This window comes from Indicator indicator, chromosome 12 (assembly GCF_027791375.1).
Source record: "Indicator indicator isolate 239-I01 chromosome 12, UM_Iind_1.1, whole genome shotgun sequence".
NCBI lineage: Eukaryota > Metazoa > Chordata > Aves > Piciformes > Indicatoridae > Indicator > Indicator indicator.
Genome location: NC_072021.1, coordinates 27358926 through 27374763, shown reverse-complemented (window position 1 = coordinate 27374763; position 15838 = coordinate 27358926). Strand labels below are relative to the sequence as shown.

Here is a 15838-nt window from a genome sequence, read left to right as displayed (position 1 = left end):
GTGCCGGCCAGGAGTCATTCCGCTCGCCTCACCTGCTTGCTACTCGCCGGGTGCGGGGTGTTCTGCCCTGGCCAGCGCCGGTCCGGACGGCAGCCCTCTCCATATGTGTCTTCTTGCGGCATAAGGATGGAAAAATATGGGGGGTGGGGACGCGGAGTAGCCGCCTCCGGAGTGCGGGCGAGACGGGCACGCCTGCCCGGCCCTGCCTCGGTCACTACCCCGCCCCGCCCATGGACTCTGCCCTCTCCTCACTGGGGACTAGTGCCCCCGCGGAGCTCGCTACGCCTCTTCCCCTGCTGATCCCGGGTACTAGCGGAGGGCATACATGCGGCCGGCAGCCTCTGGTTCGGCCTTCCCAGAGCCGTCCCTGTGTGGGCAGCTCCCGGCCCGGCCAGGCCCGCCCCGCCCTGCCGCCAGGTGCGGTGCCACCACCCGAGGGCCCAGGAAGTGCCGTCACGACGTGTACCGGGCGGCGAGGTTCCAGCGGGCCCGGCCAGGCCGGTCAGACCCTTCTGTTGGTGGTGCCGAGCCGGGGCCGCCGCCGCCATGAGTAAGATTTCGAAGTTTTTGAAGGGGGGGGGCTCGGCCTCCTCCAAGAGCCGCGGGGGGCCCACGCCGCAGGAGGCCCTGGCCCGCCTGCGGGAGACGGAGGAGATGCTCAGCAAGAAGCAGGAGTACCTGGAGACGAGGATCGAGCGAGAGTTGGCGGCAGCCCGGCAGTACGGCACCAAGAACAAGCGAGGTGAGTCTTCACCTCCCCTGGGGCCGTGGCCAGGCCAGGCTCCGCTGTCTTGCGCCTGCCGCTGGCGAAGGCTGAGTGCGCCAAGCCGTGCCGGGGGCTGCTCGAGTTGCTTGTGAAGCTTTAAATCCCGGGGTTCAATTATCTCTGGGTACGGGACTGTGTTAAAAAGACGGTGGGCGCGGGGTCCGGCAGGGTCTGTTCCTGGCTCCGCAGGTGTGTTTCAGGATTCCGCTGTGGGTTCCGAGCAAGCGTCACCACGGTGTGTGCACTCCTGAGGACACGATGGGTCTTTGGGTCTTTGGCATCTCTTAGTGTTCAGTGTGTTGTGGATTAATTATGGGTGGCTGATAACAGAGTGCTTTCTTCCTCTCTAATTTACTGTCTGTGGTTCTTCGTGCCATACTTTCCATGCTTTGCACCACAGTTCAGACAGTTGGATACGTGGTGCACCAAGTGCCACTTTCAGCGTGTGAAGAGCATCACAGCATGGTGTTTGGTATTGGTTGTGCGGATAGCAGAGGAGCTGAAGCAGATGAGGATGGCCTCTGTATTCATGGATAAATTCGTATTGTCTTGACTGTAGGTGTTGGAGAATGCACTGCTGGCAACTGAGGAGAAAAGTGATTCAGTGATTTGCATCAGATCATGTAGGAAGGATGTGATACCGCTAAAAAAGAAACTAGACTGGCTACTGTTCTGGGCTGCTAATAGCTGCAAAGGAGAGGATACAAAGGGGTGAGGAGGTCTGGATCCTGTTTATGCTCATGTTGTCAGAGAAGAAAATGGTGGTAGCCAGTGGCTTGGGGATGTTGAGAAACAACTAATTACTTCCTTAAGTCATCTGGAGTCCTGCTTGTCTACTTAGAGCTTTATTTTTCTTTAAATACTTCAAAACAGAAGAAAAACATTTTGAATTAATGATTTGTGACATAAGAAGTAGCTCTTTCATTAGCTCTTTGTTGCTTGGTAATTTAGGAAAATAATGTCATGTAACAGAACTTGTGAAGAGCTGTATGTTAAAGGTGTTTTGGTTAGTCCTCTAACTTGTTTGTAATACTTCAGCATTTAATAGTTATTACCAAAAAAATAGGTTAGCAAAACTTAAGTTTTAATTAGAAAGGATAGGTCGAGATGGAAGAGGATAGATAGGAGAATAGAGAAAGGATAGGTTGAGATTTGTTGCTGGGAGAAGGTGCTTCAGCTTTTTTAAATTGGCTGGCTGGTGTTTTCAAGTGTTAGCCTCGTGCTTCAAGCATGCAGCATTCAACCTAGGAAGCTTTTCTCTCAGATCTTTGTTTCTATTGCTGCAATTCCCCTAGCTTTTTGTCTATTAAATTGTTTGTGAAGTCATATTGCAAACTGGATTGTTGAGCTGATCATGGCTAAGAATATAACTCTGTTTTATGTTAACTCAGGGACCTACAATTAATGACACTAAAGAGGCAGGAGTAGAGCAAGAAGTGCAGAGTGGGATTTTTTTCATGCCAAAAATGATTCTAAAGCCAAAATGGAATAGCATAACTACAGTCAGAGGAGAAACAAGAGAAACTAACCTTGCCAAAGTGCCCAAATTTAGCAGGCTAGTGAGTGAAGTTCAATCCCAAATAACAGCGCTTCATTTGATATGTCAGTTGCTTTACAATTTAATTGCTGCTGATTTACATATAACAGCATAGTAGGTGGTATACTGTTCTATGTGTTGCAGAGGGAATCTCTGCTAACCAGGATCTATTACAGCATTTTGTAAGCATGCACACTAGTGAGAGAATAGAAGTTTTAATCTACATTACCTTGTTAAAGTGAATGTTTCAAAGGGACCTTGCAGGTGATTTCTGATGTTTTTTCCCAATTGCATCTGTGGAGAAGTCTGTGGAAACTAAAATGGGAGTGTCTGAGACAGGAGCATGATGTATCTAGGTTTAGAAAATGCACTACATTAGCTTGATCTCATTTGATTTTTAGGCATGTGAGTCTAAGTCAGTTGTACTGACATGAGAAAGAGCAGATTCAAGCATCAGCCATTTCTTACGAGTTTGTTGAACGGGTTCATGTGACATCAGTAGGCCTAACATGATTTAAAAGCTGCTGTAACATGTTAGCTATGCAAATAGACGTGAAACATCACTTAAATAGTTTTGGCTTCTCCTTCATGAAGTGAGTATCCCTGCACTTCCTGTGCCTAATCTCAAATTAGGTACGTTTTGGGGTGGTACTTTTCCAGCATTCTCCATCAATATCTTACTGTAGTGAGACCGCTTGAGGGTTTTCAGAAGTGATGTGTGCTGGAATTCCTTCTGCAGAGATGATCACAATAAGCAGTATTTCTTTTCCTGGTTAGCACTGACTTTTAATCTTTCCCTGTTCCAGATGCAAACACAGTATTTTTTTTTTTTAATTTTAGTTTTTTTTAATCTCTTGCTGCTTTTTTTTTTAAGTATCTCAGTTTTTGTCCAGTGCACAGCTGACAACTCCATGTGCAAGCTAGCCTTTCATCTTCAATATTCTGAAGGTCATGCAGGAAAATGTAAAGGACAGAAAGTAGTAGTGAGTGGGAACTGTTTAAAAGCAAATGCATTTTTTGCAGTGTGCCTGTGAAAATAACATACGTGTGACTGCTTCAAGCTTTCATAGATCCTAAAAAATGTCTAAATGAAAAGAATTAAATTAAAAGAAGCCATGGCTTCCTTTCTTTTCCCTTTTAAAACCCAGAATAGATTAAATCTTAACCATAAAAGAGCCACATAATACTACTGAGGACAAAAGCTATGCAGAAAGATGGAATAACAGGCAGGTTGTTAGATGTACAGCTGTAGATGATCTGTATCTAGGCATTGCAAGCCTAGATGCTGCTGTTGGTATATTTGGGCAGGGCTTATGTGGCTGTGTAGCATTCCTTTGCAATGACCTAGCTGCTGAAACCAAACAACAGTGAAGTAGTTTTGTGTTGATGTCGGCAGGTGTGTGACAGGTTGGAACTGAGGGTGTCTGGCAGGGAGATGATGAGGAAGCCTTCCGTGTGGCTTTGTTCTGTAACATCTAGTGACTGATCTTCATGATCATGTTCAAGTGTCTTGCCATGAATGGGAATGGTTCTAACAAGTCAAGTGCGTTATTGTTCTTGAATTAGCCCCTCAGTTGGAACTGTGCATGGGTTCTACCTTAAGGTTTGAAGTGTTATGAATGCTGGTAGTGAGCTTAGAGTGGTATGATTTTTGTGGTCTCAGCATCATTTCTATTGGTTGTCCCTGCTGTAAGGGATACCAGAAGTTGTAATCCATTGAAGTCTTGCAGGACCGAAGTGTAGGTTTGTGATCTACATCCAAGAATGAGATTCAGTGTTTTAAACAGTGGTGGTGTATCTTGTGAAGAAACACTCTTTTCCTTCTTTACCAGTTCCTGCCCTGAGAACTTTAAGGATTTCTAGACAATGCTTTTATTTCTCCTTTGGAAGATAGGATTATCAGTAATTCCTGTGCTGATGGGTATTGTTGGTGGGCTTGACAGGTAAAGGTGTTTTTATATCTGCACTCTTTGATGCACTGCACAGAGACTACCATTTCTTTTCATTTTGATCTGCAATGAAACTGTGAGGAGGGTGCCATTAACTCTGAGATGCTGCTCTTGTTCTTTCCTTTAGAAACCTGGGTATTGGCCAGCTGGTCATTTCCATTTCCTTAATAAAGTGCCAACATAGTAGTGATATTGGGAATGTGTTCTGTGTGTTAATAACAGATTCTTTAACATGCTTGCTTAAACTGGTAATAGTCTGCTCTTGTTCCAGCCACTTAGCTTGAGAATAAAATAAAATTTCAGTCTAAAAGCAGTGGCTCCCAATCTATGAGCTGCATCCTGCTTGCTGGACTAAGAAGTAGAGCGCAGGAAATGTGCTGAAGCCCAGCCAACGGCTAAAGACTTCATTATGAAATGCAGGAGTTGATTTGGCTTCTTTGGAGCACAACAGTCTATGAAAGTGATTTTTTTTTTTTTTTTCCCCCCTCCCCTCGGGAAGACCTCTACCTCTTCCTGGTTGAATTGGTATTAATTACTTTTGCTTCCTCAGACTCTACCCCTGCTTAGGCTCTTCCTCCTGGACTATCTTCCTTCTCTGAAATCTTTGGAATGGGCAATACCCTTTTTCACTGCCATTCTTAGACCTTCAGTGAAGTAAGTTTATGTTCTCTGCTTAATTACTTTAGTATTTTAATAGATATGTTCTTCAGTTTGGTTATTAGAATGCAGCAGCATTTCTGTGAAGTGTTTCTTTTGAGAGTTGTGCACACATTTATAATGTTTATATGAGAGGTAGGTAAGTACTTGAAGATCATGATAATATGTAAAACAGAAAAAATTCAAATATCAAGGAAATTCTCATTCCTTAGCTATAGGACCTACTGTTATAACATACTGTGCAATGAAGGGCATTCATTTAATATAAATGAGAAAAGTCATCCAGTGTGGTGTGGGTATTCTGCCTTCATTGATCAGGAAGGAGTGTGAATTGATTTCCTATGAACTTCTTTGTTCTGTAAGTCACTGGAAAAGCTAAAGAGAAATAATAAAGATGATGTGTTTGTAAATTCATAGAATGGTTTGGGTTGGAAGGGACCTTAAAGATCATCTAGTTCTACCCCCCTCTGCCATGGGCAGGGACACCTTTTACTAGACCAGATAGTTTAAGGCCTCACCCAACCTGGCCTTGAACACCGCTAGGGAGAGGGCATCCACAGCCTCACTAGGCAAGTTACTCCAGTGTCTCACCACCCTCACTGTAAAGAATTTCTTCCTAATGTTCAGTCTAAATCTGCCCTCCTCAAGCTTCAATCGATTCCTTCTTATCCTATCACTAGAAGCCCTTGTATAAAGTCCCTTCCTAGATTTCTTGTGGGCCCTCTTCAGGTACCAGAAGGCTGCTCTGAGGTCACCTTGGAGCCTTCTCTTCTCCAGGCTGAACAGCCCCAACTCTCTCAGCCTGTCCCTGTAGGGGAGGTGCCTTCCGATCATCTTCGTGGTCTCCTCTGGATCCACTCCAGCAGTTCCATGTCCCTCTTATGCTGGGGGCACCAGAACTGGATGCAGTCCTTCAAGTGGGGTCCCATGAGAGCAGACTAGAGAGGCAGAATCACGTCCCTTGTCCTGCTGGTCACACTGCTTTTTATGCAGCTTATGACATGGTTGTCTTCTGGGTTGCAAGGCATTGGTGGCTCATGTTGAGTTTATCATCAGCTGACACCCTTCAAGTCCTTCTCCTTCAGACTGTTTTTGAGCCATTCCTTGCCCACCATTTATTTGTGCTTGGAATTGCCCTGACCCAGGTGTAGGACCTTGCACTTGGCCTGAATGTTGCACTACAACAATGAGGAAAAGCTGTTTATGAACAGGTGAAGTCACACAGAGTTTAGCTTCTGTGGTTTCTTGATTTGGGTGTGGTTTAATTAAATGTTAATACAGGAACCATCAGGATTTGCAAACAACTGCTTTGTGTGGGACTAAGGAAATCCTTTTTCTTTCTAAGCAGCCAGCAATAACAGCACCATTGCAGAGTCCCATTTGTGAAAAACACCCACTGGACATATGTCCCTGTGGGTAGCTGAAGCCTTTCTGCACCAGCTAGTTATTGCTCTTCAATTCACAGCCAGCGTTATGCACAGCTTCACACCATTAAGTTTAATACTGGAATCTCTGGCTTCCTATGTAAGAATCCAGGACTGAATTTTGATTCAAGTGAAGCTAAGCAAGCTGGTAGCTGATGTCCTGACACTACCAATAATAAGCATGAGTAAGCAGGGAAATATAAGTAGGGGAAAAGGTGATGTATTTTGGAAATGCAGAGTTACCATTTGTGTTGACAGCATCTGGTGTTCATGTATTTTTTTCCAGAATATTCATGATCTTTGGACCATTCCCCCAAACCTGGGAGGGTCTTGAATGTGAATACTGATTGATCTGTTGAGATTGTGGTTTGCTGTCCTGAAACACTCTACTGTAGGTGCTGGAAGGCATTGTGTAGCTTAGCCTGTTCAATTCCTTTCTCTGCACAGCTAACAATGACCAATTTTGAACATACTGATTAAAGCATTTGTCAACAAACTACTGATTTTTTTTTTTAGTGTGTTGTTACATGGCATAAATCTACGCCCCCTCCTTGGAGGGATTCTAGCTTCATTTGGAAAGTTGTGTATCCCAGTGTCAAGGGTTGGTGACATTGCATGTGGGCAATTGTTCGAATAAGACACCAAGATTAATTGCTGCTGTTGGTTGACTTTGGGGATCTGCAGCGCAGCTGTGCCTTGTTGTCTCTGAACTTGGCTTAAAAAAATAAATGTAAAAGAGAAGGGAAAGGTCATGGGTGTTAAAAGCAGTGGGTTAACTTAGCCTCTTGGTTTTGTTTGGTGTTTTTCTTGCCTAGCACATGTATAGTTTGGAAAATGGTCAGGGAGTGCTTGTGATAAGATTGTGCTCCACACCCAGAGGCCAAGAGAAAGTCCTTTTCTCCTGCTGCTTGGCTCATCACATGCATTTATTCTGGTAATGATTTACTCTGGGCAAAGTATGCTGCTCATAACTTAGCAAATATAAAAGACCAATCCCAAAGTTTTAGAAAGATAATGGGGAGTAGCTGGATCTGGCTGTGACTGTGTCTACAAAGTTCTGTATGTTTTCAAGTTCTAAAGTTTAAAGATTGTGGTTCTAGGTGATTGTAAGAAATAGATACAACTGAACACCAGAGAAAAGTGAGTCCTTCTCAGCTGCTTGGTCAGGCCATTTGGGCTTGCCATTGCACTTGACAGTTTCTACTGCTGACAGAGTTTAGAAAGCAGCACTGGTGGAGATGTGGTTATTATGATAGGTCGTCTTACTCTGTCCTTCTTAGATTTTGTATTATGTATTGCAAACCCTTTTCTTTTCTTTTCTTTCCCTTGTTTCGTCCTTTCCTGACTGCTCTCTGATGTTTTTCTTTTCCCTTCCCATCTTCCCTGCTTTGCCTGTGTGCACAGGATGGAGTTCAAGATCTCCTTCAGTGGAGGAAGAAGCTGCTCTTCCCTGTGGTGCTAAGAGGAGTTACTCTAAAAGAGGCTTCCCAGCATGTTCATGCAACAGCATGTTGGTGATAAACCGGCTGCTGGTCTGGTGTGGTCAAAGTTTGTCTCCCTACTAGTAAGGTAGGAGAGTGAGAATTGTAAATCCTGCAGGTTGTCTTGGTGCTGAACTACTTGTCCTTGAAAATTGCTCTGTAAATACACAGTGCATTTTGCCTCTTTGCTTTCCAGCTGCCTTACAAGCACTGAAGAGGAAAAAAAGATACGAAAAACAATTGAGTCAAATTGATGGGACACTGTCGACCATTGAGTTCCAGAGAGAGGCGCTGGAAAATTCCCACACCAACACAGAAGTGCTCAAGAACATGGGTTATGCTGCACAAGCTATGAAAAAAGTGCATGAAAACATGTAAGTGCTCTCTAGCAACTTTGAAGTTGAGCTTACTAACCACTTCCAAACTATAACATCACTACAGTTCACTGTATCGAGTCAGGCAGTTTTGACTTCATTTTGGGCTCAGGCATTTAATGTCAGGAATGCTCTTGGTGCTATAATATTTGGCAGAAAAATACTTTTTCTTGACAGCAAGTCTAGAAGTAAGTCCAGCTACCTAGAGAGATCCATGTGGGGCATGTTTTTTTTTAAAGTCTGCTTTGGCAGTAGAGACTGGCCTTTGGCTTGGTTCTTTCTGAACAAAATAGTTGAAGAAACTAAGTGAAATCTCAGTCTGTAAGATGGACTGTATGATTCCAAGTACTAATTAGACCTGCATAAAAGACAGGGTAATTTTTTGTGTGTGTGCAGTATTTTTATATGTCCTGAATTGTCACAGTGTCTCTATATTGCTCATTCAGCCTGAATAAACAGAGTTAACTCAGAATGGGTGTTCTGAGAGAAGTAAACAGGAACTGAAACAATAAAGCAGTTAACAATAAGGGGAAAGTTTTAAATGGAGTATAGTCCTGTTAAGTTCTCCCAGTTCTGGTGAAAGCTTAAAAAAGATCCATCTAGAAAGGTGCTGACTCTAGGAAGGAGATGGGATCTGCCCAGGGTATGTGACTGTTGGCTGGCAGAGGTATGGGGAGCACAGAGAAGGAGGGGCACGCAGACTGCTGCAGTTTGACTTTTGTTAGAGTCCCAAAGTGGAAGAAGTTGGAGTGGCTAAAACACATAGAAGCTTGCCAGAAAACAGGACGTAGTTGAGGGAAATTATTCTCTCTTGAGTTCTGCTTTGTTATACAGCCATGAAAAGAGGCATGAAAAGAAAATTTCTGAGGCTCTCTGTAGCTTCTTCTTTTTTGTGTGTCTTAAAAAATGTTTCCATGTTATCTTGCCAGGGACTTGAACAAAATTGATGATTTGATGCAAGATATCACTGAACAGCAAGATGTTGCCCAGGAAATTTCAGATGCTATCTCAAACCGAGCTGGCTTTGGTGATGAGTTTGATGAGGTTAGTACTCCAGTGAAGCCTGTGAGCTATAGATGTTAAATGACTCCATAGCTATTTTGTTGTGCAGTGGCTTATGCCAGTGGTTTGTTTTTTAAAAGGTATTGATGTAAAATTCCTTGGTTCTAGCTTATCCTATTTAGGACATTTTAATAATTTTATATACATAAGTATATAAACCCACACATATATATAATAATCTATAGTGCAATAGAAAAACTTATATCTGTAAAACCTAAGAGTTTTTTTATTTATCCATGAATTTTATAGAAGGTGATTTGAAATGCACTCCTGTAGTTGTTATTCTTATTTGTACCATGGAAGGAGGAGGTCACAAAAACATGTAATTTGCACTGCTCCAAGTAGATATGGAAACATGTAATTTTTTTGGTGCTCCAAATAGACATCTGTTTGCCTAAGTGCTTGTTTCTGTGTCATGAGCAGGCCACTGCTTACAATTCTGAATATTTGAACCAGGTTTGTAAGTTTTTGGGGTTTTTTGTGGTGCTTGGAGGTGCAGGTCCTTTCCCTCTTGTTCAGATTTTTTGCAGAATTAGATCCATTAGGTAGGAGTCATTCCTGTTGGGAGGCAATAAGGTTTCTTCCTTGAGTTATTTTCTTTTGAAATCCTCACAAGACACTTAGGACATTCTGAAAATATGTTGTAGAAGCTTTCATCCAGTGTCCCCAGAACTGATTTTGTATGTTTAAGCAAGATGTTACTTATTTCTGATCCAGACATGGCTGAGGACTGAAGGGTCAGGTATACTCAAAATTCCTGCAGTCTGTAGCATGCAGAGCTGGGGATCAGGCTCAGTATCACAACCAGTTTGGTTTTTGTTTTGAGGTGACCAAGCACTAGGAATCATTTGAAGAATGTCCTAAAGAATCAAACAGTTCACTCTCCCCAGCTAATTCATTCCTTTGTGTCCAAATGGGCAACAAAGAAAAATGCATATTCTGTATCTTATTTGCCTGACTGGGGGAGAGAAACTTCATTCAACAGTTATAACTTGTTGCAAATAGTAATGGTTCTTAGTACTTATTTTTTTTTTCCACTTTGAATGTAAATAGGCTTCTCAAGGAACATTTAATCAGTACTGGCACAAAGAATGGGATTTGGCCTGTATGAACTGGGCTTCAAGAAACCGTACTGCCATCCCAGACAGCTCTGCAGTGTCAGTTTTCTTCAGTGCTGAACCATCAGGAGTCTAGGTTTAGAAAGCACGGTGCAGACTGACCTGGAAGTTACTAAGTTGATGGACATGCTTTCTGTTCTGGGAAAATGAGCCAGTGGGACATTGTTGTACCAGCACCTGCATTTCCATAGGAGCCTAATCCTTACAGTGCTTGTCCAGGAATTGGGAAATCTGGTTTGCAGGCCTCTTCGTCTTAAGAGTGCTGGAATCAATTACTTAATTGCTGGGTTATGAGGGATGATAATTTTTGAAGGACATTTTGACCACACTCTTGGAATTCCCCCTCACATGTGTGTCATGGGTGTGTGGAGAGCATGGAAGCTTGTAATTTCTACTGCTCTAGATAGGCGCAAAGCCAAAAGGGTTCTTTCTCCATGGGCTGACACAGTGTGTGTCATGAAGAATGGAAAAAAAGCTCTGTCCTACCTGAGTCTGATGCTTGATGGGAGGGGTGACCCTTGCCTGGAGGCCTGTTTCTGATAATCAGATGCAAAATATGCATGCTCCAGTGGACAAAGCCTGGAACCTGAGAGTTCACCTGGTATCTTTGCTCTACAGTTTTTCTGGCCTAGGTTCAAGAAAAGAAAGAGGATTTGTTGTTGCTGTCACAGTGCTCCACAGCCTAGTCGTAAAGCAGTGCCTGAGTTGTGGGAAACATAAGTTAAACCCATGATTATGGATTAGAAGAGCTTGAAACTTGGGTGTCCCACTTGGAGAGCAATGTTCTAGCCATTACAGTGGTATGTTCAAAGTGTAGGGATCATGATCATTGGGTCCTTTACCTCTTTTTTTTTTTTTTCTCTTTCTTTCTTTCTTTTTTCCCCCCCTATTTTTTTTCTGAGCCTGTGGCTGACCCCTCTTAATTGTTTTCTTGTTCAGCAGAGGTTGGTAAGGACTGACTTAGTGTGGGAAGGTGCTGAATGGCCATCTAGAGGTCTTCAGAAATACCTGTTTCATTGTTATCTACTTTTTAAGAAAACTTTTCTCACTCAGTGGTGTCAGTACACTTCAAAGACAGCCGTGTTTATACCTCAGTTAAATGCCTAAGTTAGACTTGGGGCTCCAAATTGCACATTTCTTTGAGAGATCAACTGTCAGTTAAACATCATCAGTTGTAGACCTGATGCTGAAAGTTTTAGATGATATCCTAGTATTTGCAATGTGAACTAGGTCAGGCAAAGTGTAGCCTGTTGGCTTTAGAAATACAAAACCATGAGAAAATAAGCCTAGGAAGCCCTGTGGTGGCTATGTAATTTTCATTGTAATTTCCACATTGGTGATGAGCATAAGGTGTAAATGGGTGGACAAAATCTATTTTCATAGCTAGTAGATCTCATTTTTCTACAGCCACTTTTTCCCAAGTTCCTTTTCCCCACAGTTTCTCTTTAAACCTTTCTATCAATGTGGCAGTGACCAATTGCTCTCCAAATATGTAGTATTTAGCTTCCTTTCTTTGGGAAACTCCAGCCAAGGATTTTTTTTTTTTTTTTTTTGCTTTTTAAAAGTGTGTAGCCCCTTAATTATTAGTGGAATAGCTCATCTGTCCAGGTCAGCTTCTGTGCCTGAAAACCCAAGAGTATTAGGTACTTCAAGACTTAACAGGACCCATGAAGAGAGCTCTGATTCCAGTGCTGCTTGAAATCATGTATAATCCTGGACTTGTGTGATAGGGCAGAAGCACACTATTTAATGACAGTCTGCCTTAGGACTGGTGGAAGCTGTTTGCTTTTTAAAGTGGAAGAAATTGCACATTAAGGTTAGAATCCATGAAGGGTACAGGCTCCAGGTTTGGAACAAAGAGAGGAGTACAGAGGGACCTTTATTTATATATATATATATATGTATGTATATTTCACACCCCCCCCACCTTTTTTGACATAGTTCTCTTTCTATATTTGTTCCTTGTCTTTCTGACTTCCATTATCCTCCTTTTAATTTTAAGTTAAGGTTTATTGTTACTGCCCACACTTAGTAAAAATGACACTTGTGACAGCTGTTTTTTGATGCTTGTTTTCAGGTGTAAGTAGGTTGGTTTTTTGGTTTTCAGTAGTGCTTTGCTTCATGGTTGCTAAATATGCCCTTGCCTGAGATTCCTTTCAGGACAAGGAATTTGTAAATGATGTTTTTCTTAACTTTAGGATGAGCTGATGGCAGAATTAGAAGAACTGGAGCAAGAAGAATTGAACAAAGGAATGAGAAACATCAGACTGCCAAGTGTTCCGTCCACGTCGCTGCCTTCACGCCCGGGTAAGCTGCTCGCTTGCCATTCTACCTTTCTCAGGATCAAGGCAGGTTGTGAGTAGGAGGAGAGAGCTCCAGATATGTATTTAACTGTGGTTTAACTTTTAAAGTATTATAGGTTCTTTCTCCTATTTTTGTGTCTTTTTATCAGAAAAAGCAGGGTGGAATTCTGGTTCACTGTATGAAAACATTTAGGATGAAATTCTCTGTAGATCTGGGGAGGCAAACTGGGGGACCTTGAGCTTGCACACCTAATAACCCATCTCCTACTGAAATGGGAAGAGATCACTGAGGAACGGGAAGAATGTTTTTCTTTTTGGCAATTAAATCCTCAGTCTTTTTTAATTAGAGTCTGACCTAGATTTAAAATGTTTGCGTCACAAAGATCCAGCTTTGTTGGGTAGTGGTTTGATATTTGCCACTGGCATTGTAATTGGAAATGAAGGAGGCAGCAGGAAGTACAGATTTAAAGAAATACTGTCATGCCTTTGCTGTCTTTCTACAGAGCAGACTTACTCCTGGCATTAAGCAGTGGTCTCATTTGTCTGTAGCTCTGCCCTGTTTGTTTTGAATTAAGCCAGAGATGGTCAGCTTTTAACTATACTTTTTACCATGTCCCTGCTGTCCTCTGTCAGCTGAAAGACTTGTTGTGTATTGATTCTGCTAGTAGAAGAGTATGAATATTTGGTGACAAGGGCAGCACACACATGGCAGGGGTTGGTTGTGGTGCATTCAGCTGCAGAACAGGTTTCCTAGGAACACCAGCTCAGCTCAGAGACTCTAAGGTGTGTTTTGGCAGATGGTACTTAAAACCCTGAGAAACAATTTCAAATGTTCAGACTGGGGTTGTTGTCTCATCCACTTAAGCCAATTGCAGAGCAGCCCATAAAAAGTATTTAGGAAAACAGTGCAAATTGCAGGCTGGGCATTTATGACTTGTTCAAACATCCTCTTCCAGATCCAGCTGTGCCAGCTGACATTTTTATTAAACCCAGGTCATCTCCATGTGCTTCTCACTATCTTAATTTGCTGCTTCATCTGTCTGTATGACTGCTTCAGGCAAAGTTAGCAGGTGACATTTATGCAGTTTAAGGCCTTGCAAAACTGGCTTGTCTTTTATGAAGCTGGATGCTCACTGCTACAGAGCAATGGCAAGATAAGAACAACAATTAATGGTTCTGTTGTGCTCCTAACTAGAGATGTGTGTTCCCCTGCTGATTTTGGGGAGGGGGAAGTGAGATTGAGCAAGGCATAGTGACCTTCCCCAGTCACGCCATGAGCCAGTGGCACTTGCCTCTAGAGTAGGCACTGCACCCCTGGGCTCCTGTGTCTTCCTCCCACCTTTACGTCCCCAAAGGTGGTAGCTGCAGCCCCTCTCAAGGTGGTGACTCCTGCCTGTATGGCTGCCGTAAGTGGGAGCCAACTGACTGCTGTAAGTGTGGACTCCAGGATATTGCACTCAGGAACTGTCCACTGTTGTTGGGAGGAGTACAGATCCTCAGCCTGAAGTGAAATCTGGACATAGAGCTTACAGGTCAGAGAAAGAAGACTATCTGGGTGAGATTTTAGTTTAGAAAATGTGAAAGATGTGCGCTAGGAGATTTGGGTAAATAAGAAAAGAAAGAGAAAGAAGGTGTGTGGGCCCTAGCACAGAACTGGGAATTGCTGTGACCACAGCAGTTAACTGGTCTCAGGAATGTCTTTACTCCTTTTACTAAATGACACCTCTCGTTGAAATGGAGGGAGTGCTTGGAGACCACCTGCACGTGCAGAACCCTTCAGCACTCTTTGGAAAGGCAGCAGGACGCGCAGCTGGCTAGGGGCAGGTCACTCGTACCTGCTCAAGTGGCAGTGAGAAGACTGCCAGCATTCTGCTCTCTGTGACAGCTTTCAGAGATTGCATGTATTTTCTGTGGGAGCCTTTCAGAAAGAGTTATATCAAACCTTAACCTCAGGGTTATGTGTGAGATAATGGTGGGGCAAAATGCGTCTTTTATCAGCTTCATTACTGCATTACCTGCGTTTAGCTTGCTACTCCGTAAATTGATCTGAGATCTTCCCATGGAAGAGGACTGAGCAAGTCCTCATGCTAAGAAGTGAAATGGTTCTGACTGTTACATTAGTTAATGGCTTTTGTTACTCTCTCTGCAGTATCGACTAGGAAGAGGGCAGAGGATGAAGATGAAATGAAGAAGCTGGCTGCCTGGGCTTCATAAGAGCGTGGGGGTTTTATTTCACTGAACATTGCAGTGCAAATGGAAAGAGCTGTGATGCTGTTTTATAGCCACACCAATTTAGTGTGGCTGCATTTCATACAGGCTGTTTTTTTTTTTTATGGCAGATTTTGCTAAGAATAGTGTTACTGCTCTATTACCAAACTAGTTTACACACAAAACAAAGCATTAGTTGCCAAAACATCCAAGCATCAAAGTTTTGTTTTTCAGTCTCAGCCAGAGATTTGTTTGTTGTTACTATCAGGTTTTGTTGGGTAATGTCTTACTGTATCTGTCTGGTTTATACAATCTGTGTGCCTCCCTTACACAGCTGGATTCACTGTGAAATGAAGAAGCTAAATGAGTCACGAAAGCCTGATCCTAGAGAGATACTTGGTTCAGACTATTTGAATGTTGACAAAACAGCTTTATATGTGTCCTGACATGCATGTTCCTTTGAGCCCAAGAGCTAACAGCCATTCATTTGGGCATGGAGATTTAAAGTCAACCTGGAGCAACTTATGGTGTCCTAGATATTAAAAGGAGACTATTCTGTAGTTTTTTTTTTTAAATGGGAGAGGTTTTTTTTGTTTTAACTTGGGCCAGAATATCTCATGTACTTCTATAGGTCAGCTTGAATCCTATTTCCAACTGAGTTAAGAACAGTTGTACAGTGACTGGGGTAAAGGAAGTGTCCAAATTCTTAGAGATCCCTGCCAAACAAAACTGGTTCCTGCTAACCCTGTCAAAAATCAGAAGAAATGTGATCCTCCTGTATTCTCCTCCTGCTGAGCCTTCAGTTCTCTCTCACTCAGTTTGTGAATGGAAACAATGCCTGCATGTTGCAGGCAAGTGGCCTTTTTTAACCCTGCCTAAAAGCTGGCTCTGGGGTTACTTGTAAAGCTGACATTGCTGTCCAACTGACAGTGCACCTGAGGAATGGATGCCACTCTGAG

The 15838-nt window shown here is 42.9% G+C and overlaps 1 protein-coding gene across 1 annotated transcript; it reads left to right on the top strand.

The window, feature by feature from the left end:
• Positions 1-546: 546 nt before the first annotated feature.
• On the top strand, positions 547-14885 carry CHMP4C (charged multivesicular body protein 4C). The gene is made up of 5 exons (XM_054385539.1): positions 547-742; positions 8011-8188; positions 9118-9232; positions 12567-12720; positions 14821-14885. The coding sequence occupies exons 1-5, from the start codon at positions 547-549 to the stop codon at positions 14883-14885; spliced, it is 708 nt and encodes a 235-aa protein (XP_054241514.1).
• The last annotated feature ends 953 nt before the right edge of the window (positions 14886-15838 follow it).